The sequence below is a fragment of the Vombatus ursinus genome, unplaced genomic scaffold (assembly GCF_900497805.2).
Source record: "Vombatus ursinus unplaced genomic scaffold, bare-nosed wombat genome assembly UNPS02014798.1, whole genome shotgun sequence".
Taxonomy (NCBI): domain Eukaryota; kingdom Metazoa; phylum Chordata; class Mammalia; order Diprotodontia; family Vombatidae; genus Vombatus; species Vombatus ursinus.
Window position 1 is genome coordinate 51897088 of NW_020954576.1, and position 25110 is coordinate 51922197.

The 25110-nt window shown below is 45.2% G+C and overlaps 1 protein-coding gene across 2 annotated transcripts in view; it reads right to left on the minus strand.

Annotated features, from left to right (window-relative positions):
• Nucleotides 1-24867, minus strand: part of KIRREL1 (kirre like nephrin family adhesion molecule 1) — a 163202-nt gene extending 138335 nt beyond the window's left edge. For both annotated transcript variants that reach the window (XM_027871506.1, XM_027871505.1), the window contains exon 1: nt 24804-24867. In XM_027871506.1, the coding sequence (XP_027727307.1) occupies nt 24804-24855 (52 nt within the window). In that variant the 5' untranslated portion in view covers nt 24856-24867. The remainder of the gene's footprint in view (nt 1-24803) is intronic.
• Nucleotides 24868-25110: the final 243 nt, after the last annotated feature.

The following is a 25110-nucleotide window of genomic DNA, read 5'->3' on the forward strand; positions in this document are numbered from 1 at the left end:
GAGAAGTGCAGGAATGGGGGACAGTAGCCAGTGAAACTGCCCTGAGTTGAGAGATGGAGTATTGTGTGTTAGGAATAAGGAGATCCCAGTCACTGGGCATCAGAGTATGTGTGGGATGAGGGAAGTGTAATAAGGTTGGGAAACTAGGAGGGGGTCAGGCTGTGAAGGGCTCTGAATACCAAACAGAAGTTTAATAACTTTGCCTGGATCACAAAGGTAGTATAAAAGGTGGGATTTGAACCCCAAGCCTCAGACTCCAGATGGACTGCTCTTTCCATTGTACTGCTGAGCCTGATCTGTGTGTTGCGGGAAAGGAGTGAGAAGAGGTGATCTGGAGGGGTGAAGCAGTGTTACCTTGGCTCTCCAGCCAATTACCTCCAGACTGGGTTAGTCCTTAAATAAATCAGGACGACTCTTGTCTGGGGGAAATCCAGTCCCTTGGATAACCTCTCACATATGTCACAGAACTTTAGAGTTAGGAAGCAACATAGACATCATCTTATCCAAACTCCTCACATTTCAGAAGGGGAAATTAAGGAGGGTCAGAGAGAAAGTGACTTGCCCAAGGTCCCATAGTTACTAGAGGAATCAAGACTCAGATCTAGACCTCCTACCTGGTAAGTCCAGTACTCTTTCTACTGTGCCTGGCACATAGTCAGTGCTTCATAAATGCTAGTTGACTGACTGGCTGGTGGGTAACTACTCTGGAAAATATTTTCTTATTTGGGATGCTTAGGCAATTAAAGAAGGCACATTAAAATCATAAACAAAGCTGAGATCTGGTACAGTTAGCCCTCTTTGTGACAGACAACCTTCAACAAAACAAAAACAACTCTCAAACAAGAAAAGCAAACTATTCTTTTATTTAAAAAAAAAATAACACTTCATAGTGAACCACTAACATCAGGGGACTTGCTTCTGTCGGTGACTTCCTGCCCCAAGATGGCAACATCCAGGCAGACTGAGACCTTGATGTCATCAAAGGAAAGATCAGCTTTGCCCAGGGTTGGATGCCTGCGGGCTCTGAGCTGGAATCACCAGCGGCCTGAGTAGACAACTTATTTGTGGCAGAGAAAAATTACATTGGGGACTGGATGGCCCAGGCACGGGGTCCCTCGACTGCCCCCGCTCTTCTCAATGACACATCCTTGAGAGCACACACATTTTTGGTTGTCCTCTCACAAACCTTGGTGGTAAACTTGTGGCCTCCCCCTGCTAAGGAGAGAGTAGAGAAAGGCTGTTTTTTACCATAGTGCAGACAGAAAAAATTCAAGAATGGAGTACTTCCTAAGAGAGAAGTAAATTGTAGCCCTGCTCTACCTGTTTCCACTTCAGAGGTCTGTAGTGGAAGAAGTATTAAAGAAGCATTATGGTAAAATGGTGGGGAAAGGGGAGGAGGAGAGCTAAGTTCTAGTTTAGACTCTCCCACAGACTAGCTCTATGATCTTGGTCACCTAAATGTTGATTGATTGATTGACTGATTAATTGGGCATGGTATCTTCCCTCTTTGGAGTGGAGTTTCTTCATCCCTGGAAGGAAGGAGAAGGACTAATGACCTCTTAGGTCAATTAAGCAATCAATTAATATACACGTATTAAGTTCCTCCAAGGGTAAAAGACAAAAGTGAAACAGGAAGAGACCTCAGGACTCTGTCCACTTCCAGTGTAGACATTCTCTATTCTACAATTCCTATCTGGTCTAGTGATTCCAGCTCAGAACTTATTGGCTGCAAAGTCAATCTTTGGGTAAAGGCCACTGATAGGAAAACACTTGTTAGAGGTGCCTGTCAGAGAAGCCGGGATCCTCGTTGGACCTGTGGGTGCCCCTTTGTTTTCTCCAGCAGAAATGGCTTGGTGGTCTCTACTTCCTATGTTCTTCTAATGGGAAGAGGGAATAGTAAGTGCTTGAGTATTAGAAACTCTGTATTAGAGGCCTCTAGGGAACTAGTTGATTGACAACTTTTGCCATCCTATCTCCAGGCCCATTCTCAAGGATGACCCAAATCTCCAAGACAGGTCTTTATCTTCTATTAGATTGAAGTTCTTCAAAAGCAGGCCCTATATCATTGCCATCTCTGCGTCCCTAGTGCCATCTCTGAATGAACACAGAGCCTTGATATAGTAGGTTCCATTAGACTGTGAGCTCCTTGAAGGTATGGACTATCTTTTGCCTTTCTTTGTATACCTAGTGCTTAGCACAGCACCTGGCACATGGTAGGTACTTAATGAATATCTCTTAATAAATAATTAATTTAAATTAAATAAATGACTGACTTAGTCTGTTTGTTAAATAAATAAATTGAATTGAATCAAATGAATGGGGTAATTATTCTTTGGGAGGGAAGAGAAAGGGAAAATCAAGGTACAGGATATGCCTTCCCCATATGACTACCCTAACTAAAAAACATTCAGGTACAGAATATATAGTAACTGATCTCCAAGAACATTTGGGAAGAGAGAACATATACATTAAAGAATAACACTACAAGGAAGGGTATATACTAAGGCCCTTATAACTAACATTGTTATTTAAGGTTTACAAAGTTTTTACCTGACATTATCTCAGTTAAAATCTCACAACTCAATGTGGCAAGTACTATAGATATCATTATCCCCATTTTATTGGTGAGGAAACTAAGGCTCAGAGAGATTGACCTGTCCAGGGTTCACAAAACTAGTTTGTGTCAGAGGCAGGATTCACACCCAGGTCTTCCCAACTTCAGATTCCCAATAATCTATCCAGAAGACCTCAGTCCCAATAAATGATATATACAATAAATGCTATAAGAGTTCTGAGTGTTTGATGTAGTTAAATATCATATGAACACAGTGAATGGTTCTCATATGGCTTTCAGGACAGAGCTAGGCACTCCCTCTAATATTTTTAGTTTTGAGAAAAGAAAGGACTTAAAATTTATCTAGTTCATTCCCCAGCCTCCAACCAAAACCTCACTTTAGATGATGGAAAGCTCTCCCTTCTCCTAGGAAAATGAGATTTTAGAGTCAGTCTATTTGACAACCCAGCAAAGAAGTTTTTACTATCAGATAACTTTATTCACTCCCCCTGCAGTTTAAATAGAGTATTCCAAAAATCCTGGCTACTAAAGCTTAAAACTTCACTAATACTTTTGGAACACCCAGTATATTTCCATTCAATTCAACATTAAACATTTATTAAGTGTCTACTATGTGCAATCTCCTTACAATCTATTATTTGGGAATTAAGAACTCTGACTGAATGCTTTGTTGACTGACTAGCTGTTCTAAGATCATCCATAAATGACTTTCATCCCATTAATTCCACCTTATGTGTCCTCTCATTCAACCTTTCACCCTTCCTATCACTTGATGAGCCATCATGAGACATTATGTTGAAAACAGGTTGGAAGATTCACCGGCATCATGATGCCAACTGCCATCAGGTTGGTTTTGTCAGAGATGGACTTGGGTTGGTCATGGTAAGCAGTAGTGCAGGTAACTTCTAATTGCAGGAATGCAAGGCCAGAGATGCTGAATGAAGAATGGGAGCAAAAAGAAGAGGTTCTGCCGGAGCTGGGTCCACATTATATAGGCTCACACAGTTTTGAATTGCAAGGAAGGTTAAAGGTGATTTAGTCCAATCCCCATTTTTTATAGATAAAGAGATTAAAGCTGAGATAGCAGAAATTAGAGCTGGAAGAGACCTTAGAAATAAGCTAATCCAATTATGTCATTTTCCAAGAGAAGTAAATAGAATCAGGATCTGAACCCAGGTACTCTGACTCTTGAATTCAGCTTTCTTTCTACCACACCACAGACCACCAAATCACTGTGACCACCGCCCCTTTGTGGTCACCAACAACTGTGTGCTAAGGCCCCACAATGATAAATTTAAAGGAAGGCATCTGCTTTTGGAAATCTCCAGAGGTTTTAGATTCCATGTTAATCATCCCCTACTGCACTCTAGACACTCTAGCCCTCTAGGAAGGCTAAATAGCCCTCCTAGACCTAGGCAAATTTTCTAGGTGAGAAAGAAGAGGCCTAATTTTTCTCATTTCAACCCTACCCCTTTCCCCACCCAGGGTAGCTCTAGGGGAAGGAAGAATGAATAGTCTAGTAGGAATGGAGCAGACAGGATAGGATAGGCCCGGGTAGGAGTATGAAAGAATGAGATTTCTGTGACTTTTGAGGGTTTTATTTTTTTTTTTTTGCTTTTGGGATCTATAAGCTATTATCTATAAGCTATTTGATGCCCATATGTTCTGTGATATTCCCCTGGTGCAGCAATGATGAGCCATGAAGCACTGATGTGAGCCAGAGATCACAGGTGGTTGTGGGAGGAGGAACAATAAGGTCTCCTAAGGTCTTAATGATTGGCTGAGGCTGTGATGAGGATTTTTAAGCTGACAAACCTACAGAAAAGCTACAGCCCGCACACTGAGTGGTGCCAGGACCGGCACAAGATGTAAGGAGGAAGAGGTGAGCAAGGTAGCAGCATAGACTAAGATGTATATGATGCTATGTACCAATACACATGGCATACCGTCAAGTCTGATAATGGTTAGTGCTGTAAGCTGAGGAGGTGAACGGGAGGCAGCCAGGGAGAGATTTCACTTTGAGACTGTTCTAGAAATAATGATAATAATAATAGATGTTTATATTAAGGAAATAAGGTTAACAAATCAGCTTACACATATTCATTTATAGTTGATATATTATCAATTTATATTTACAATTACTCATTTATATTTGATATATTATCAATGACAAAATGGTCCTTGGCCACAAGGATCTTACATTCTATAGAGAAGGAGTTGGGAAGGGAGAAACCACATGAACACAAATGAAGTACAAAGTAATTTCAAGAGCTAGGCAAGCTAGGGGCAGCTAGATAGCTGGGTGGATAGAGAGTTGGGGCCACAGTCTGAGAGACTCACCTTCTTGAGTTCAAATCCAACCTCAAACACTCACTAGCTGGGTGAACCCAAGCAAGTCACTTAATCCCATTTGCCTCAGTTTCCTCTTCTGTAAAATGAGCTGGATAAGGAAATGCTAAACCAGTTCAATATCTCAACCAACAAAACCCCCAATGGGGTAATGAAGATTGGGACATGACTGAACAAAAGAGATCATTAACAACTGGATGAATCACTAAGGGACTCGTGTGTTCAGTGGCACCTCAACTGATCTTTGAAAGAAACTAGGCATTCTAAGATGTGAAAGGGAGGAGGGAGGGCATCCCGGTATGAGGTGGGCAGCTTGAGTAAACACATGGAGATGGGGAAAATGAAAGGTCATACAAGAGGAGGAGCTAGTAGGCCAGTCTGACTAGAACAGAGGGCGTGTGAAGGGGAGCAATATGAAATAATCCGGAAAGTTGGGGAGGCAGATTGTGGGGGAGGGGTCTTTAAATGATAGGCTGATAGTTTTGTATTTTCTCCTGGAGGAAATAACGAGCCATTAAAGATTTTTACATAGGTAGTGACACAGTGAGATGATGAGTGGGGCCAAACAGAACCGATCTAATCCCTTTTCCACAGGACAGCCATTCTAATACTTGAAGACAGCTATCATGTGCCCCTGAAGTTTTCTCTTCTACAGGCTAAATATCCCCAATTTCCTTCAAACAATCTCCTCTCTCTTCCAAACCCCTCAGCACATTTCTCAGTCAATCAGCTGCAACAGCCCAGGGCACAGTGTTGTGGCTTGGCCAGGTGGCCTTGAGGCCTGTGCCTGGTGGCCCTTAGGGTGGGTAATCAGAATTTTTTCATAGAGACAGGGAGAAAGCCGCAGTGTTAACCCCTGGCCACGCTGCCTCCACCATCACCTGGCATTCTGGGCATTTTCCCCTCCACTCTCTGAACGAGTCACTTCACCCAGAACCCTGGCAGGCATCCTAGGTTCACTGTTCAGGGTTTGACACTGCAAGTGTGCCCCATTCTACTCTCACTCAAGTTTTCTTCCCTCCCTTCTGTCCCCTACCCTGCCTCCTCCCCCCCCCCCCCCCCCTTTCCCCCCCCCTCCCGTCTCCCCCCCCCCCACCCTCCCCCCCCTCAGCTGCCTACTTGGAGCAGGAGGTTATGAAAATGAGCTGCGTGCCCAGGAGACTGTAATTATCTGCTAAGTGTGAAAGCCAGAGTGATTAATTAAGAGATAATAAAAAGAAAAGGAGGGCGAGAGGGGGGCCTAACGGCTTTGCTTTGATGATAGAACCTGAGGTGAGCCAAGCAATTAGGGGAATCTTTATCGAGAGTTAGCTATAATCCACAAATTATCAAGCGCCGAATGCTCCTGGAGCAGGCAGCGTTTTACTCCTGCAGAGTGACAGACCGACAGACAGGGGAAGGACAGCGGGAGGGAAAAGGGCCTAGGGAGCCAGGCGGCTGGGAAGGAGGGGCGGGGGCCAGCAGGAGTCAGGAGCCCTGGCAAGGCCGGGGATTTCCAGGGTGGAAGGAGGGTGACCTCAGCCAAGCAGGCTGGGAGGGGCTTCTGGTGCCAGGGCATTAGGCAGAGGCGTCCAGCCACTGGACGCTGCTCCTTCTTCCCAGGTTTGGAAAATGCCCTTAAAGCAGGCACTGGCTTGGGAGCCAGGAAACCTGGATCCTAGGCCCACCTCTGTTATAAGCTAGCTGGGTGACCTTGGGCAGGCAAGGGGCTTTACCTCTCAGGGTCTCAGTTTCCTCATCTGCAAAATTAGGGAGTTGAGCTAGATGATTCCTCCCTGCCCCCTTCTTCAGCTTCCTTTTATAAGTGTTGTCTTCCCTAATTAGAATGGAAGATCCCGGAGGGCAGGGACTGTTTTCTTTTTGCTGGTATTTATATTTCCAGTGCTTAGCATAGTGCCTGGCTTATAGTTAGTGCCTAATAGATGTTTGTTGACTGACTGACTTTTTGATTGACCCTTCTAGCTCTGATTTTCTGTGAATCTAGGTATGGTATAGTGGAAAGATCACTGGACTGGGAATCAGGAGACCCCCAGCTTCTAATTCTGACAGACATAAATTCCCTGTGTTATAATAGCCAAGTCACTGACCTTCTCTGGACTTCATTCAGTCTCATCATCTGCAAAATGAAAGGAATGAACTAGCTCTAAGACAGAGTTTCTCATCAGGTGTGTGTGTGTGTGTGTGTGTGTGTCTACTTCACAGGGTTGTTGGGAGGACCAGATGGGAAATTCTTTCCAAATCTTAAAGCACTATTTTATTATTATCATTTATTATTGCTAGTACTATTACTAAATTCATCCTACTGTCTAATCTTATTTTCTATGCATTCTGTCTTCAAGTCTGGGTAAGAAACCTTCCAGAGGGCAAAACAGCAGGGCCACTTACACCTAACCATTTCCCACTGTTGCCAGAATAAGGATTTCTGTCCCTGGGTCATGGTGAAATCAAAGGCTCACACCTAATAAAGCATAGATATCACTCACTTAGGAGCTGTATGACCCTGGGCAAGTCACTTAACCCTGTATGCCTCAGTTTCCTCATTTGTAAAATGAGCTGAAAAAGGAAATGGCAAACCACTCCAATATCTTTGCCAAGAAAACTCTAAATGGGGTCACAAAGAGTAGGATACTGACTGAAATGACTGAACAACAACAACATATAGCTCTCCTCTCCTGAGACCACTCAAGCTGGACTCTGCCTCAGGAAGGCAAATCTGATTCTTTGTCCCTCAGTCCCTCCCACCTTCATATCTTCATATTAGCCGTTTTCTTCCATTTGAGATATCACTTCTACTTTTCACCATCCAGGTTTGTCCCTACTCTCTTTCCCAATTTTGGTCCCCATTCTTGTTCTCTCGCTAACCTCCCCAGGCAGACTCCTGATTCCACTTCTTCAGTCCTCAACAACCTCCCTTGCACTGGTGCCTCAAATTCAGAATTTGTGATTATTGATATATCCCCTTGTCTATGTCTATGTTATCCTAGAGGGAGGAGGTGTCCTGTCTCACCTGGATGGGTCCTCTCAAAGAACAGAAACTCTGTTTCTTCTTTTGTCTGAATTCTCCTTTCACCCAGAATGGTCCTCCAACTAACATTTGACTGTGATGTTACATCACTCTGTGGCTTACAAACAGCTGCCTGATGTCAAAAGGCAATGCTGGACAGAGGGCATGACAAGATGACCTCAAGGGGAGGGAATATGTGGAATCAGTGATACTCAGGCAAGAGCTTCCTACTGGGTACCACTCTTCTGGTCATCTCATCCTTGCCTAAATTCCATCCCTGGAGGGATTTGGGCTTTAATTCCAGCTACCTGTGAGTTTTCCTGTGTTGCTCAACCCATAGGAGGGACAGAGATGAATGGAGTTGACATATACAGTGTCAAATGGGAGTGAGTAGGGGTCCTCCAGCTGCTCTGGGCAGGATAACCCTGTGAGAAGGTGAATTGTAGTAAATAAAGAGACACGAGCTGTGGGGAAAGACTTGTTGTTTGCTTAAAGACAAACTGGATTTCTATTGTTACTTCCTCTTTCTGATCTTGAGCCAGAACTTCATCGTAAGACCCAAAAAGGGGTTAAATTCTTCCCTCCCTCCATCCCAACACACACACGTTAGAAATCCTCAACCATGTCTTTACCATACATAAGGCAATGAAAAAGACCTTGGAGGAGAGGGGATTGTTTAATCTAAAAGAGAGAAGGATGAACATTGGTTCATTTGACAGTCCTTAAGTCCCTGGAGAGGTTATCAGACACAAAGAGGGGTACTCCCATTGTTCCCTAGGTGGATTTTCAGGAAGAACTTTCTGAATGCTAGGGGTTGTTAGAAGTGATAGTGGATGAGTGAAGGAGATGATGGAAATCTCCTTTCTAGACCTTCAGAGACAGAAAAGAGACCCCTCTCTCTCTTTGAATGGGCTGAGATACACCTCCAGCCTTAAAAGAAAATTCTAGAAAGCTTTAGCATTGGAGAAGAAAAACCATTTTGCTTTTCCTTCCCCCAACCAAGACTGTAGGCTGACTGACCTTTTCTGCAGCCTTTCAGAATGTCTTGGTTAGCATTCCCAATTGCAGACACCTGGACTTATCGATGTAAGTCATGGGATTTAGAGCCATAAGAGATTTTAGAGATAACCTAGTGCAATCCCTCCAATTTATAGATAAAACCTAGGGACAAAAAAAGGAAGTGACTTGTCCAAGGTCATAACTTAGGTAGTGACATAGACTACTAAAGTAATTTTTAGTTAGGGTAGTCAGATGAAGAGGGGGTAGTCTCTTTCCCTTATTTTACTGAGGGCAAGGAAAATGTCTTCATCACTCTATGCTTCCACCCTGCCTCCTATGCTGGGCTGGGCTTTGCCAATGGATAACGCTCAGTCTTCATTGCTGACTGACTTACCAAGAGGCTGACCCATTCCCTGAACTCAGAATTCCTCACCCCTTCCAAAGCCACTGCTCTTTATTGCACATAAACTCAATAAACAATCCTTCCAAACTTTCTGAAGCTACAATTCCTCTCCCACCCCACCCCCATTTTGGCTATATTCTCCTGTCGCTTTCCTCATTCCAAGTGTCATGGCCCTGGTATGCAGCTGTCAAAGTGTTTTTTCCTTAAACCTCTCATAAAGAATTGAATTCTGGGGGCTTTTAAAAATTGTAAACAAACAAATTCCAGTGAAAATCATTGACACAGGTCCCAGCTGAGAGTAAAGGGAGGAATGAAGGAGAAAAGAGGACAGCAGCTACTGAGAATAAGTTGTGTCCAAGGATTGACTGGAGGCACGAGAATGAGGTGGCTGAGAAAGGTTTCCGGGACCAGGCCTGTGACAGGGTTTACAGAAGCAAATAGAGTATTTCTTCTGGCAAGTAGATGCCCTCTCCTGGCACTTGGAGTGTCGTACTGTGGAAAGAACACTGGCCTTGGGAGTCAGGAGATTTGGGTTCATGTCCCAGTGCTACTCTTACTGGCCTCCTCACCAATAAACAGGTTGCTTCATCTTTCTTTGCTTCTGTTTCCTCATCTGTAAAATGTGGCTGGAATATTTTCACTGGGCAGCTCTAAAGAGAGAGTGAGGCTGATGCCCTGCCTCATCTCTGATTCATGTGCAAGTCAAGTGTCACCCTTATGATATCATTGGTCCTCTTTGAGAACCAAGGACCAACAAAGATAACAGCGAAGTACAATGTAACAACAAAGTAAAATGTTTTGGAAACCTTAAGTTATTATGTGAATGAGTTGTTATTAATTTTTCTTCCGAGGTCCCCCTCCATATCTCAAACACATAGAACCCTAACCCTCTGTATACAATGTAAAAAATATACTCATTGTTTTATGGCATAATACATATGGAATACAACAAAGTTAGCTGAAGTGAATTTATGAGAAGTGAATCCAATGTTTCCTTTTGACTTTCATCATAAAATTGGAGATATAGTTCCCCAGGATAAAAATCCCCTGATATTCTGAGTTGAAATTTTTGGGAGAAAGAATGACCAGTCCTAAGACCTGCTAGATATTGGGTTTTTGTATCATGTTCCCTCTACCATCCCTTTGCCTGCCCTTCTCTGGAACACAGAAGTGATTTCTCCAGTCCTTGACTCTGCACTCAAAACTCCTAACATGGTTCTTCTCCTTGTATCCTGTTGGTTAAAGTAACTCATTGGTGTCATACATCACCACTGGGTGGGGGGGGGGGGGAGGTCACCATCAAACATGACCAAAAAGCTCAACATTTTGAGCAAGAACTTCCATACTCTTATCAATTCCTTATACTCCAAGTTCTGAAAGATGAATTGACTTCAAACAGAGAAGCTAACTCTCCATTATCTGTGGGGGACTTCTATAATTTTCAAATTGTACACAAAATGTTTTTGGTCTTTGCCACCTGCTACCTGCCACTTCCTTCCACCATGGGTTTCTGTGTGCCCAGGAATGACACAAACACATTTTAGTACTGGTCTGAGCCAAGCATAATTAGGAAGGTACATCTTCTGAGTAAAAAAAAAAAAAAAGCATGCACATACTTTATTGCCTTGTAAAAAGCCATTTGGCTTTCCATCCTCAACCATCATCATCATCATCATCATCACTGCTGATATTCCCATAGCACTTTAAGGTTTACAAAGCACTTTATATATGTTATCTCATTTGATCCTCACAACAACTCTGTGAAATAAATGCTATTATTATCTCCATTTTTCACATGAGCAAACTGAAGCTAAGATTGGTTAAGTGACTCATCCAGGGTCAAATAGCTATTAAGTGTCTGAGGCTGAATCGGAACTCAGGTCTTCCTGACTCCAGGTTACTATGACACCTAGAGAGCCTTCCCTGATTTTCTCCCTACTGTATAACCCCTAAGATGATTCTGAGAACATCCAGGCTATCAGATGCCTTCATTGGCATGGATAATAGAGAATTAGTCTATTTCAATTTTTTCCACTGCCTGGCTTTCTACATTTCCACCAACATTAGCTTGTCTCATTTAGACTTCAGGCTTTCAGAGCAGGGACAATGTCTTCAGAACTTGCTTTCCATAGTGTGCAGCAGGTATGAGGATGAAGATAATAATGAAGGCAGTCATTACAATCTGATGACTACAGCTCATAATAATAAGCATTTATATAGTGCTTTAAGTATTACAAAGTGTTTTATAAATATTATATTTTATCCTCACAACAACTTTAGAAAGTAGGTATTGTTAATATCTCCATTTTACAAATGAGGAAACTGAAGCAGAGACAAGTTAAGTGACTTGCCCAGGGTCACACAGCTAGTAAGCACCTGGGGCTGAATTTGTCCTGAAGGGAGGAAGAGTGCTCTACCCACTGTGCCACCAATTGATTACAAGTTCAGAGCTTTTTTTCTCTGAACCATTCTGACCAATCAAGCAATTTCCCTGAGATCAGTCAGGAGAGTCCAAGGGAAAGGTCAGTTTTGATGTGCAGACCACAGGATCACAGATCAAGAGTCAGACAGGGTCTCAGAGACCATGAAGTCTAACCCTGTCAAGCCGCAGATGAGAAAAGAGGCCCCAGGTAGGAAGGGCCAGAGCCAGGGCTTTTTCCACAGCATATAACACGCTGTTTTCACAAAGGTCATTTTTTAGATTCCATCCCAGGATCCTGTGGTCTGGATGAACTAAAAATCATCTTGGGCAGCTATGTGGTGCAATGGATAGAGCTCCCAGCCTGGTGTCAGGAAGAGCTGAGTTCAAATATGGCTTTAGACACTCACTAGCTGTGTGACCTGGACAAGTCACTTAACCCTCTTGGCCTCAGTGTCCTCATCTATAAAATGATCTGGAGAAGGAAATGCAAACCACTTCAGGATCTTTGCCAAGAAAACCCCAAATGAGGTCACAGAGAGTCAGACACAACTGAAACGACTGAACAACAGAAAAGCATCTTGGGGGATGTAGAGCAAAGAGAATATCAAGGCTGTCTCCTTAGGTGGCTTAGTGATTAGAGAACTCAACTTGGGAATCAGGAAGATCTGAGTTCCAATTCAGCCTCAGACACTCGCTAGCTGGTTTACTCTGATAAGGCACCGGACTCAATCAGCATTGTGACCCAGAAAATGAACAAGTTAAGTAACATGGCAGGCTGGAAAGAGCACTGGATTTGGAACCAGAGAAGATGGGTTCTGGTCCTTGCTCTGCCATCTAGTGTCTGTGTGACCTTGGAGAAGTCACTTCCTCTCTTAGGACCTCCACTCTTAGGACCTCAGTTGTTTTTTCACATGTAAAATGAGAAGGGTTGGACATGATGATTACGATGGTGATGATGGTGATGGTGATGTTGATAGCGAAAGAAAAGAGGGAGAGGGAGACCAAGAGATAGAAAGGGACAAAGAGAGAAACAATTTCTCTTTCGTAGGCTCTACTGTGCTTGTCTCTGCCTTCTGGCTTCTTGGAGTATGTCCTCCCCTGAAGGCCCCTGCTCCTCTACCCTTCTCAGCCCCTTTACTGTTAATAACCTCCCAGTTAAGGGAGGAATGGGAAGATGCAGTTAAAAGCATCTTGTGGCTTGACAATGCTGGGTAATGGAGTGAGGAGAGCCCCAGGCCCTTCCTGGGAGAATTCAGGAAGGAGGCAGAGAGGGGGGAAAAAATCCTCTGCTAAGCTGATTATAAGGACAAAGTTAATTTAGAAATTGGAGCCATTGGTGCTCCACAGATAAAGTCGGGGGATTTGTCAGGGTGGGAGGGAGTGTATGTAGAGAATGGACATGGGGCCTAAAAGATTTGGGAAGGAGAAGCTTTATCGGACCTGCCTTTGTTTCTAAAAAGTCAAATCTTTTGGAGCCTGGCTTCCTGAACTCCTTCATCTAGAGCATCTGGAGGGCAAAGCTGGGCATTATCAGAAGGGGCCATTCATAAATAGGATTGCCCTTCTGAGCCCTCAGCCTTTGAGAATCCTGCCCCTGGGAAAGACATACTGTCATTCCATTCCCCAAACTTGGATCCCCGACCCCGGCACTTAGCCTTTTCCTCTGTGGCACTTAGTGCCCCCAACCGTACAAAGGAGTACAAAAACCTCTTGTACCTGGTCTCCCCATTCCTAGTACTTAGTTCCACCCCTCCCCCATATTTAATCTTTTTTCTGCATTGTACTTAGTCCCAGGCCTCCTTTGTACTCCCCCCTTCCACTGCTAACATCTAGTACCCCTCCTCTCCCTGACTTTAATCCCTTCATCCCAGACACCACCTCCTCCTCCCCATCCCCTATCTGGTAGTTAGTGTTTCCATCCATGACATTTTCCTATGCCTTGAATTTAATCTCTTCCTTCACTTGTATGAGATGCAGGGTGGTATAGTGGAGAGAGAGAGCTGGTCTCAAAACCAAGAAGACCTGAGTTCAAATTCTGTCTCTGATACACACATACCATAGATTATAAACTCCTAGGGGCAGCTAGGTGGTGAAGTGGATAGAGTCAGGAAGGCTCATCTTCCTGAGTTCAAATTCAGCCCCAGAAACATACTAGCTGTGTGACCCGGGGTGGGGGGGGCCGCAATTAACCCTGTTTGCCTCAGTTTCCTCATCCATAAAATGAACTGGAGAAGGAAATGGCAAACCACTCTAGTATCTCTGCCAAGAAAACCCCAAAGAGGTCACAATGAGTCAGACATGACTAAAAGACGACTGAAAAAACAACAGAGGGCAGGGACTGTCTTTTTTTCTCTTTTTATATCTTCAAAACTTGGCACAATGCCTGGCATATAGTAGGTGCTTAATAAATGTTAATTGATTGGTTGATATTAGCTACATGATTCTGGGCAAGTTCCTTAACTTCTCAATTCTTTCTGACATTTAATAACTGTGACCACTGAGATGTCTCTGAGCTACACCTTACTCATCACAGGATTGTTTTGAGGATCGAAAGAGATCACATTGAACTTTGTGATATGTACTAATAATAACAACAATAAAAACAACAATAGCTAGCATTTATGTAGCACATTACACATTATTTCATTAGATCCTCACAACAATCCTGGTGGCTAGGTGTTATTATCATCTCCTTTTTACAGATGGCGAAACTGAGCCAAACAGATTAAGTGACTTGTCCAGGTTCTCACAGATAGGACATGAGTTCAGATGTGAACTCAGATCTTCCTGATCCCAGGCCCAGCACTCAATCTACTCCACCACCTAGATGTATATATAAATGCCAGTTATTCTTAACCTTGCCCAGGCTCACACATCTAGTTAGTGATGATGGCAAGACCAGAGCCCGGAGTCTTTTGATTCTCATTGCTAACTACTTCCCACTCCATCAAACCCTGGGCATCTCTTTACCTCAGTCATTTCCTGAGCTTACTGGCAGATGAAAGTTTTATGGTGGGGTGGGGAAAGGAACAAATCTGATCAAGAGCTTTCATTGTGTCACTCCCTTTGTCAAAAACCAGCCATGGGTTCCCACTGCCTACAGGATAAAGTTCAAACTCCTTGATGAGTTATTCAAGGCTCTCTACTATCTGGGTCCCACATACCTTCCAAACTAATCTCTTATTAGTGATGCACTTACCCCCTTATGCAGACTCTTTGCTCCAGCCAGACTGATCTATCCACTGTTCCCCAAGCATGCCAGGAATATATAGAGTCCTGCCTCCTTAGCTTTATCAGTCCCCCCTTCAGGAATGCTCTTCCTATTCAACTTTAAGTTGTCCTTTAAAGTGCAGAATCAACCAACCAACCAACCAATCAATCAATCAGTCAACAAGCGTGAACAAATGCCACATGCCAGGCACTGTGCTAAATGCTGAGGATACAAACAAAGACAAAAAACTCAAGTTCTTCCTCCAGGAAGTCTTCCAATAATTCCAAGACAGCAGGGAATGTCGTCTTCCTTTCAACTGCTGACTGGTGTTGACAGTAAGTGCTACTTCCTGCCTATAATAAGGCATTTATAAAAAGTCACCACAGTGTGATGAAAAGAACATTGGGCTTGAATTCAGAAGTGATAGGTTTGTGTCCTAGTTCCCTTACTATATTATGTGACTTGTGGGCCTCAGTTTCCTCATCTGTAAAATGGAAGAGTTGGACTAGAGGAGTTTTAAGGTTCCTTAAAGCTCTAAAGTCCTATGAATTGTCATTTATATACACTGCCTTACACTGTTGCCTATCTATTTTTTGTTGTTTTTTTTTTGTTTGTGCCATTGCCCTAATAAGACTATAAGCTCCTTGAGGGAAGGGACTCTATTATATGCCATATTATTTCCTGATAGTATCATGATGTAATGCCTAGAACAATTCTAAGGCAAAGAGTAAATAGTCAACTAATATATCATTTGCTTCCTATGCCCTTTTCTTTTTACAGAAAAAGAAACTGAGGCTATTGAAGGCACCACCAGTCACCTCAGTATCATACTCAACTTTTCACTCTCACCCCAAGTATCCCCAAAGTTGCTGAATCTCATTTCAGTTTCCACAACATTTTTTTTAGGCAACTGGGGTTAAGTGACTTGCCCAGGATCACATAGCTAGTAAGCATCAAGTGTTTGGTCTGAGGCTGAATTTGAACTTAGGTCCTCCTGACTTCAGGGCTTGTGCTCACATAGATACCCTTCTCTCCATTCACACAGCCAATGCTTGGGTTCAGATCCTCACTACTTCTCATCTGGACAATTGCAGTCGCATTCTGTTTGGTCCCTCTACCTCAAGGCTCTTCCCACCCCAATGTATCCTTAACAGAGCTGCGGAAACCAGACCTGATTGAAGGTCTGACCATGTCACTGCCCCTGCCTCTTTTCAATAAATTCTGCTGACCCCCTGTTATCTCTAGGATTAAATATAAACTCCTCTGCTTGGCGTTTCAAGCCCTTTATAACCCTGTCCCTTCCTACCTTTCCAGTTTTCTTACCCATTCTTCTCTTTTATGCATTTTGTAATCCACTGTTAACAGTCCTTCACATGTGACATCTCATCTTTCACCTCTGTGTCTTTGCACTGGCTATCCCCCATGCTTTGAATGTACCCCTTCCTCACCTCTAAGACCCAACTGAACTGCTACCTTCTACATAAAGCCTTTCCCAATTCCACCAACAGCTAGGGTCCTCTCATCCAAAACCACCTTGTATCAATTGTGTATATTCTGTATTTACTTGTTTATATGTAGTCTCTTCCACTAGAATGTAAGCTTTTTGAGGGTAGAGACTTTTGACTTTGTCTTTTCTCTTCCCTGTACTTGACAAAGTGACTAGAATATGGTAGATCCTATTAAATGATTAACTGATTAAGTGATTTGTCCCCAAATCATACAACTGGTTAAGAACAGGGACTGAAATTGAGTCATAGGGCCATAGAATGACAGTCCAACAGCCTGGTTTTAAAGGTGAGGAAACTGAGGCCCAGAGAGATGACATCATTAGCCCAAGAAAATATAGCTAGCAGGTATATAGCTCTTTAAGGTTTGAAAAGTGCTTTGCATATGTTACCTTATCTGACCCTCACAGCAATTCTGGGAGGTAGGTGCTATTATCATCTCCACTTTGCAGATGAAGAAACTGAGGCACAGAGAAGTGAAGTGACTTGTCCAAGGTCACACAACTAATATGTGTCTGAGACCAGATTTGATCTGAGGTCTTCCTAACTCCAAGTCCAACACTCCATGCACAGTTACACTGCTTATTATCCCACCAGTGACCAGTGTCCCTCCCATTTTGCATCCTCTCTGGGCTTCTGCTCTCTCATGCCAGGGGGAGAAATGAAAAAACTTAGAGGAAAAATCTCAAGAATCACTAACTATAAAAAGAGTCCTGGCATTCTCTCCTTGAGTTGGGTGGGACAACTTCTCAGGAGCAACCAGGGCAAATGCTTTTAGGACCAGGTCACGGGGCTCATCGAACACCACTTCTGAACCTTGCCACCTCCTTTTCAAAGATAACACAGATTTCTCTACAAGCATTTAAGCAAATGCCCCATTGCCTTCGGGGTATGCTTTACACCTGCCCCTCTCTAAAAGACTCTCCTAACCCAATGTCTTCTCCCAAGGCCACTCCCACCCAAACCTAACTTCCCACACTTGCCCAAGATGAATGAAGAAGCAGCAGTAGTCTCTACAGAGAAACTAACTGAATTTGCCAGGAATAGCTCGAGATTTCCACCCCTGGATTTAAGACCTTTAATCCCAGAGAGGCTGGCTGGCTGGAAGACACATTTATTTCAATACGATCACAATTTTGGTAAATGGGCTTGAAGGGAGCAGAGAGGGATGAAGCTCTAGCCCCTGGAGATGACAGAGGTTAATAAAAGTCGTGGGAGAAATTAAATGTGGAGGAAGGGAAAAAGTCAGGAGATTGGAGGGTTGGGGGCCAGGAGAGAGAAGAAAAATGTGATCTTCAGCCCCATCTGGCACAGATAGAGCAGCCTTCCTCCCAAGAGCTCAAAGCACTTAACGATAGTTCACTGTCTTGTGTATCTGGGGTGGGAAGCTATCACAGCTGGAAAATGGAGGCATCCAGCTGAGGAGGGACCGGGGTCACACAGTGGGAGATCTGAATGCAACCCGGGAATGGTATCATGCTTAGATGCAAAGGGCCCCAGAAAGGGAATCAGGAGCCCCGGGTTCTAGTCTCTGGTTCACTTTGGGTAAATCACGTAGTCCTCTCTGGGTCTCAGTTTCTTCCTCTTTCAAATAAGAGGGGTGGGCTAGAAAGATGCAAGGCCTCCTACAATTCTGAATCACCACCTTGAACCCTAAGGCTGGTCTAAGAGACCCTCACTATGGTTTACAATGTAACATGCAACATACATTTCCTGTTATATTGGAGTGTGTTGAGTATCCACTGTATGGCCTAGAACCTGTGATCTCCATTGTCATCCCCTGAGTATGGTTCTGTCCTCCCACTGCATTTGCATCCCGTTCCTGTGCATGAAGACCATGTAGAGAGACTAAGAAAGAAAAAGGATGGTCCCTCAAAGAGCTTCTAGTGCCCACTGATGCCAAAAGAAAAACATGAAGTGCTCTACAGGTGCACAAGTGAATAAACCATGGGGGTTGCATGTCCACACGTGTAAACAATGGAGTGCACAGTACATACTGGACTTGTAGTAAGGACAACATGTGCATGTGTGCATGAGTGGCCTGTATACATTGCTTATGTAGCAAAAAAAAAAAATTGGCCCTCGGTACCTTTCTCTCCACTCACACAACCACTACCCATAGTCTCGTCCCACCCTGAACAAGGACAGGTCTCTGGAATTTTTTTGGATGGCTGAGTTGTCACCATCAGAACTGCATTTACATCTTAGTTCTTCTATTCATTAGCTATGTGAGCGTTGATAACTTCACCTCTCTGACCTCAAGCTCCTTATCTGTAAAATGGAGAGCATGACCTCCAAAGTACCTCCCAGTTCTAATATTCTGTGATTCTTTGATGCTAAACATGTTCACGGTTACGTGTGTGTGTGTGTGTGTGTGTGTGTGTGGACATGTGTAGGTTGGGCTCAAATATGTATTAAGGGGTAGGGATAACAAGTCTTAATGACTTCCATGTGGGCTCCTTAAAGTCCCTGAATTAGGGAATGGGGGAAAAATAGCTAACATTATTATAGTGCCTACTATGGACCAGGCACTGTGCTCAGATCTTTTTAAAATTTTACCTCAACTGATCCTCACAACAACCCTGGGAGGTAGGTGCTATTATTTTCCCCATTTTACATATGAGGAAACTGAGGCAGATGTGACTTACCCAGGGTCACATAGCTAGTACTTGAGGAAGGATTTGAACTCAAGTCTTCTTGACTCTCGACACCTAAGTCTATCTACTGTATCACCTAGATATCCCGGAAGCAGCATCTCAGTATATCCTCCATCTGAACCTGGCTCTGTATACTGATGGGTCCCTTTGCTTTGGGATTACTAGCAGATTGGATAGGCATTAGGGAGGGAGGCCTTGGGGCAATGAGGGAACAAAGGAGCTGGGAAAAGAGGAGTTTTTGATCTATACTCTATATTCTAGGTTCCTTCTCTCTCATTTACTCCTAGATGCCCCATTTCCCTTCCCAACGCCAGGTGTTAGGGCAAAGGAGGCAGGCTTTCATTCCTCCTACTGTAATTCTCCCTTCTCTTCTTCCTCCCTGCCCCCATCCAACTTCAAGACCTGTAAAGATATCCTTTATCGAACCCTGATTTATAGCTGGGGAATTCCTAAGAGAGGAAAAGGGCCTTATGCCACAGGATATTGTCAGGAAGTGAAGTATTTGGGAAGAAATCTATCCCATGGCTCCTGGCACTGGGGTAGCAGGACCTGGAAGAAGAGAAGCCCATCAGGGGAGCATAATTTCTCTCTGCTCTAGAGCAGATTGGTGAGAACTGTACATGCCAGTCTACCGGTCCCAGCTAGAACCATGCCCTAGAAAAAACAACTGGAAAACATGGAAGGTGAAAGTTCTCACCCCCACCCTGTGCCCAAAGGTTGTTTTCAGGTGCTTTGTATCTCACAGCAATTTAGCACCTGAGAGAGAAAGTGACTGGCACCGGGCAGGTGGCTGAGGTGACACAGGGATCGAGAGTTGGGGCACACTGGGGGGAAAGAGGTAAGGACTAGGGAGACAGAGCAGAGACAAAGGGGAAACTGAGGGGGAGGGACAGAGTCTGGGGAACAGGGCAGGGTCTGCGGGGGGGGGGGATACTGTAGGAGGACAGAACTGAAGGGAGGAGGGACACTAGCAGAAATAGCCATTGGCTTAGGAAAGTCCAAACTAGACTGCCCTCCATGCCAGTTGTGGGGTGTGTAAGGCAAATAATAGGAGACCCTTGGCCTCCCCCATTCCCCTCCTACAGCTGGCACAATAACTTTAAATTCAGCAGTAATATTCTATACGAGGTACAGGAGTTAGTCTCTTGTAAATATAACTCCCAGGCTTCACCCAGCCAAGGCCAGGCTAGCTTAGAAGCTAATCATGAGATGGGGTGAGTTGGGGTGGGTTGAGAAGGAGATAAGGGTTGATCCTGTTCTGGGAGTCCTCCCAGATGCTCAGGGATCTACATCAGGACAGGCAGTGAGTACCTGATCTCTACCTCTTCCAGAATCTAAACTTTTACCAAGACACTGAAATACAAACATTTGTAAAGCACTTTGTAAACCTTAAGCACTATATAATTGCTATTATAATTATTATAAAATCAACAGATGAAAAGAAACAAGTTCTAGCTTTCCCTGCAGCTTTAGCTTCCTTCACTTTGCCATCCTTGAGCCCCTTCCAGAGATCCCTTCAACTTCAGAATCTATGATCCTTTGACCTTTCCAGAACCCTTTTCTGAGAGGCCATCCCCTTCCCTTTCTGTGTCAGTCAAAACCTGAAGCATCATTCCTAGGTGCACAGTGCCTGGAGCATTGTAGGCACTAAATAAATAGCAACAAATCTTTAGTGACTGGTCACCCCAAGTGGTAGCAGGGGGGGGGGGAAGGGTACCTTGGCACAAAGCTGAGGAAGTGGCAGTGGGAGGTGAGAGAGAAAAGAACTGAACCCTACAGAGGAACTGTTGGAAGGATCCAGTCACCTCAGTGTCCAGTTGTTATCTCCAGGTGCTTTAATGGAAAGGCAAGAGAATTCTGTTACCAAAAGGGGGCAGTGATGGCAATGATCAAATCAATTAATTGTTAACTAACAAATATCGCGGTGTGCCCAATTCAGGGCTGTGGGCTGCAAGGATACCTACCCAAGGAATAAAAGACATGGTCCCTACTTACAGTGGGCACTCAATTCAGTCACCTACAACTGCAGCCAAGCGTGAGAATCTAAGGCCCTTGGAGGATTGAGGCCCCCTACCCAAAATAACAGGCCTCAGAGTAATGGGAGATGTTCATCCAAAAGGAAGGGAGAGAAGAGATTTTTCCTACTCTCCCCCCCAACAAAAAACAAAAGCAGCCCTCCAGGAGAACAGAAATCCAAAGCCTTCTATGCCAAGCTGAAAAAAATGACTACCAGGGTTGGGAGTTGGGGGAAGGGGCACATCTTCTCCTACTTCTTTGTCCACATGTACCTAGGACCAGTTCAATGAATGACCTCAAGATTAGCCTTTAAAAGCCTCATCAGCAAAGGGTGGAAGAGAGAAGGTAAAGAATAAGATCAGGAACAGAAGCCAGGAGAGTCCCAATTATCAAGTGTGCCCCTTTTGTGTTTCCTTCCTATCTCCCCCCAACCTCATCTCAGATGCTGGAATGGTCAGGGTGGGCTGTGTTGGGGAAAGAGGGTCACCAAACCTCTCTTGCCTCTCTCCCTGTGGATCCTACAGCATATAAAGGGTTGAATTCTAGGATTCCAGAATGGCCTCCCCCTCCTCCCCCACAGCAAGCACCCTAAAGCATCAGTCCAAAGAGCCCTTGGAGGCCTGGGGGGCTACCTTTGGAGGTAGCTCTGGCACCCAGCGAGCCTGTCATCCCACATTGCTCTGATTAGCTCTAATCTTTCTTTTTCAATTTCTCCTCCCTGAGACCGGGGAGTGAGAAAATCTCCCAGAAAATGAATAAATATTTCAATTTTCAGCGCAATCAGTCTGAGGAGCCAGCGCATGATGGAAACGGGGGGAAGGATAATGGTTTTCATTTAGATAAGATACAGAAAATTATTTAGTGAAAAATGAAGATTGATGAAGCCCATTGAAATTTTTTAAATGCGAATTTTATTTCTCCCCCGGTTGTGTGCCCCCTTCTCCTCTCCCCTCCCCTCTTATACCCTTCTCCTACTGTCTCCTCTTCTCTCCCTATCCCTCCCCCTACCCCCACCATGGGGACCCCCTGGCAACCCACCATTCCTTCTCCCTCCCACTGCCCAACCCCCCACACCAGAGACTGAGGAATCTGAAGACTGCTCTGAATTCTAAATCCACCCAAGGTATCCCAGTCACCCCACTGCCTCCTTCCCTTCCTGATGCCTTATCACCCCTTACAAACACACACACCCACACCCACACACACACACAAACAGCTCCCCAGTATTCCACAGCCCCCCCTCCTCATACTTCTTCTTTAATTGTATTTGACTTTCCCCCCTCATCAAAAAAGAACTCCTCTTCCCAATACTACAATGAAACATAACACCTTTATATGGTGTTGGCTTTGCCTCCTGTTTGGGGGGTAGTAGTGGTGGAGGCCACACACACAGAAACATATACACACCTTCCAGGAAGGGGGGAGGGTGTGAAGAAAGAGAAAGAGAAAGAGAGAGAGAGAGAGAGAGAGAGAGAGAGAGAGAGAGAGAGAGAGAGGGAGAGAGAGAACATGCCTTTTCTCTTTCTGACCATTTCCGTCCTCGATGCAATCCACATGTCTCTCCTATTTGCAAGCTGTGCTTTTGTTCCTAGAGGCTCAGGCACATCCATGTTGCTGGTATGTGGGGGGTGGGGGGTGAGAATGGACATGGCACATAAACCCCTCCCCCACAACCCCTATCCACAGACCCAAGCAGCCATTCCTCCCCCAGCCTGTCCCCTCCCTCTTCAGCAGCCTGGCTGAGCAAAGGCAGAGCTTAAGTCATCTTTCCAACTTTTTGCTAACTGGCCAGGCTGGGCCCTGGCTCTGGCCTTGGTCTCCCTCTCCTCCTCAGCACCAGCCCCACCCCCACCCATGTGCTGCCTCTCCCCTCCAGAGGGGGGTGGGGAGAGAGGGACCCAGGCCCTTTGGAAGGAGAACAGGGAATCAGGTCCCCCAGCCCAACCCTAGCCAATTTTTGTTTTCAGAACTAGGAAGGAGGAACCTACGCTCCACAAACATATGAACACTCGTAGAGGAACTCAGTGGGCAGAGCAAACCCCCAATCCAGCATCCTAGCCTAGACTACCTTCCCCTCCTCCCCCAACTCCATCACCAGAAATAAATAAATAAATAAAAGATCAGCCCCTCCATTTTGCAGTGCATTACATGTCTCTGTAGGTATATGCATGTATGTCTATAGGTCTGAATCTCTTTGTCTCTCTCTCTTAAGAGGGTATCCATAGATGTCTCTGTATATATGTATGTGTAAGCCCATATCTCTTGATGTGTTTATTTGTATCTGTTTCATGGAGTACATGTGGCTTGGGAGGGAGAATATGTATTGGTATGTATGAGTGTTAGTGCTTGGGTGTCTCTGTGCATATGTATATCTTTGTGTGACTGTGTATCTCAGTATGTGTCTATGTCACTCTCTGTGTGGGTCCATGTCTTAAGTTCATGTGTCATTCTATATCTCAGCCTAGCCCAATGGACTATGTATCTGCTTCTTAGTGTATGTGTCTGTCTGCTCGACTGAGTATATGTCTCAGTGTGTCTGTATGTCTCAGTGTCTATGTGTGTGACTCAGTCTGTCTCAGTGTGTCCAGATCTGTGTATCTGTTTTGTCCCCTACAACCAGACCCATCGGGCCAGGCCCCCTACTCCACAGGTCCTTGTCCCAGTTACAGATTCTACCTGAAGAAGGGTCACTATGACACCTTTCCCCTCTTCCCACATCCAACCCATATGACCAGAGAATCGACTCATCATAAGCATCTTCCTCTGCCCTCTAATGAGGACCACAGACTCTAGGGTAACCCCCCTCACCTCTCACTCATTTTCTAAGTCAGGTTTAAGCAAACCCAAGCCACCAACACACCCTGAAACTGCAAAATTGGGTGGGGGGAACTGGCAACCCCCCCCAACAAAATAAATAAATACCCAATTTCTGTGCCAGAGATATTAACCAGAGCTTCCTCAACAACTCTCCCCACCATGGTCAAGTCAGCTCTCGGGCTGTGGCTACAGATTCTCCCTACCCCCATTCTCATCCTCACCCCCAGAGCCCCAGCTGGAGTAGGGAGGGGGCAGCCCTACACCTAAGGGGGTTTCCAGAGTTAATTACCCCCACAAAGGGCAAGACCCCTCCCATACTCTAATATCCCAGACAACAGAAAATCCTTGCGCCTTTAGCTAAGACCCAGGCATCCAGGATTTTGGCTACATTCAGGACCGGTTTCCAGGTTTATGGAGCATTAGTCCTCCAACCCTGGGGGATGTAGGGATCACTTTGTCCTATCCGCTCTTTACTCCCACCCCCACCATCATTCCCAAACCTTCTGATCCTCCGGGCCCCATCCCTCCGCATAGCCAGAGAAAACAACTTGGAAAAATCAAAAGGGAAACTCATCCCCTTCCTCTGCACTCCGATCGCCCCCTCCCCCGATGCTCCACGACCTCCACCTCCTTGCCCACCTCGTGGCCTCCCCTCTCCCACCACCACCTCCATCCTCAAGCTGGGCGCAAAGTGGGGAGGGTGTAACCGGACTACTCCCCCATCGCTCCCGCGAACCCCGTCTTGTGTTCAGCCCCTCGCCCCCAGCAGGAGGAGATCAGGGGGTCCCAAGGCGTAGGATCAGGGGACTAGGGATCGAGTGTGGTGGGGGGTCGGGGGTCCTTACCTTGGGAGAAAGTGTCGGAGAGAGTGAGGAGCCAGACAAGGAGGCTCAGCATGCTGTCCGTCCGCCGTCTGCCCGCCCGCCCGCCCGCGGCTGGGGCCCGGAGTTGGCGAGTGAGAGAGGGAGAGAGAGAGGAGAGGGCTGGGGGGAGGAGGGGGAGCCCTGGGGCCCGCCCCCCGCCCGCCCCCGCCCCCTCCACACACACACACACACACACACACACACACACACACACACACACACTCTTCCCTCTCTGTACTGTTTCTCTCTCTCTCTCTCTCTCTCTCTCTCTCTCTCTCTCTCTCTCTCT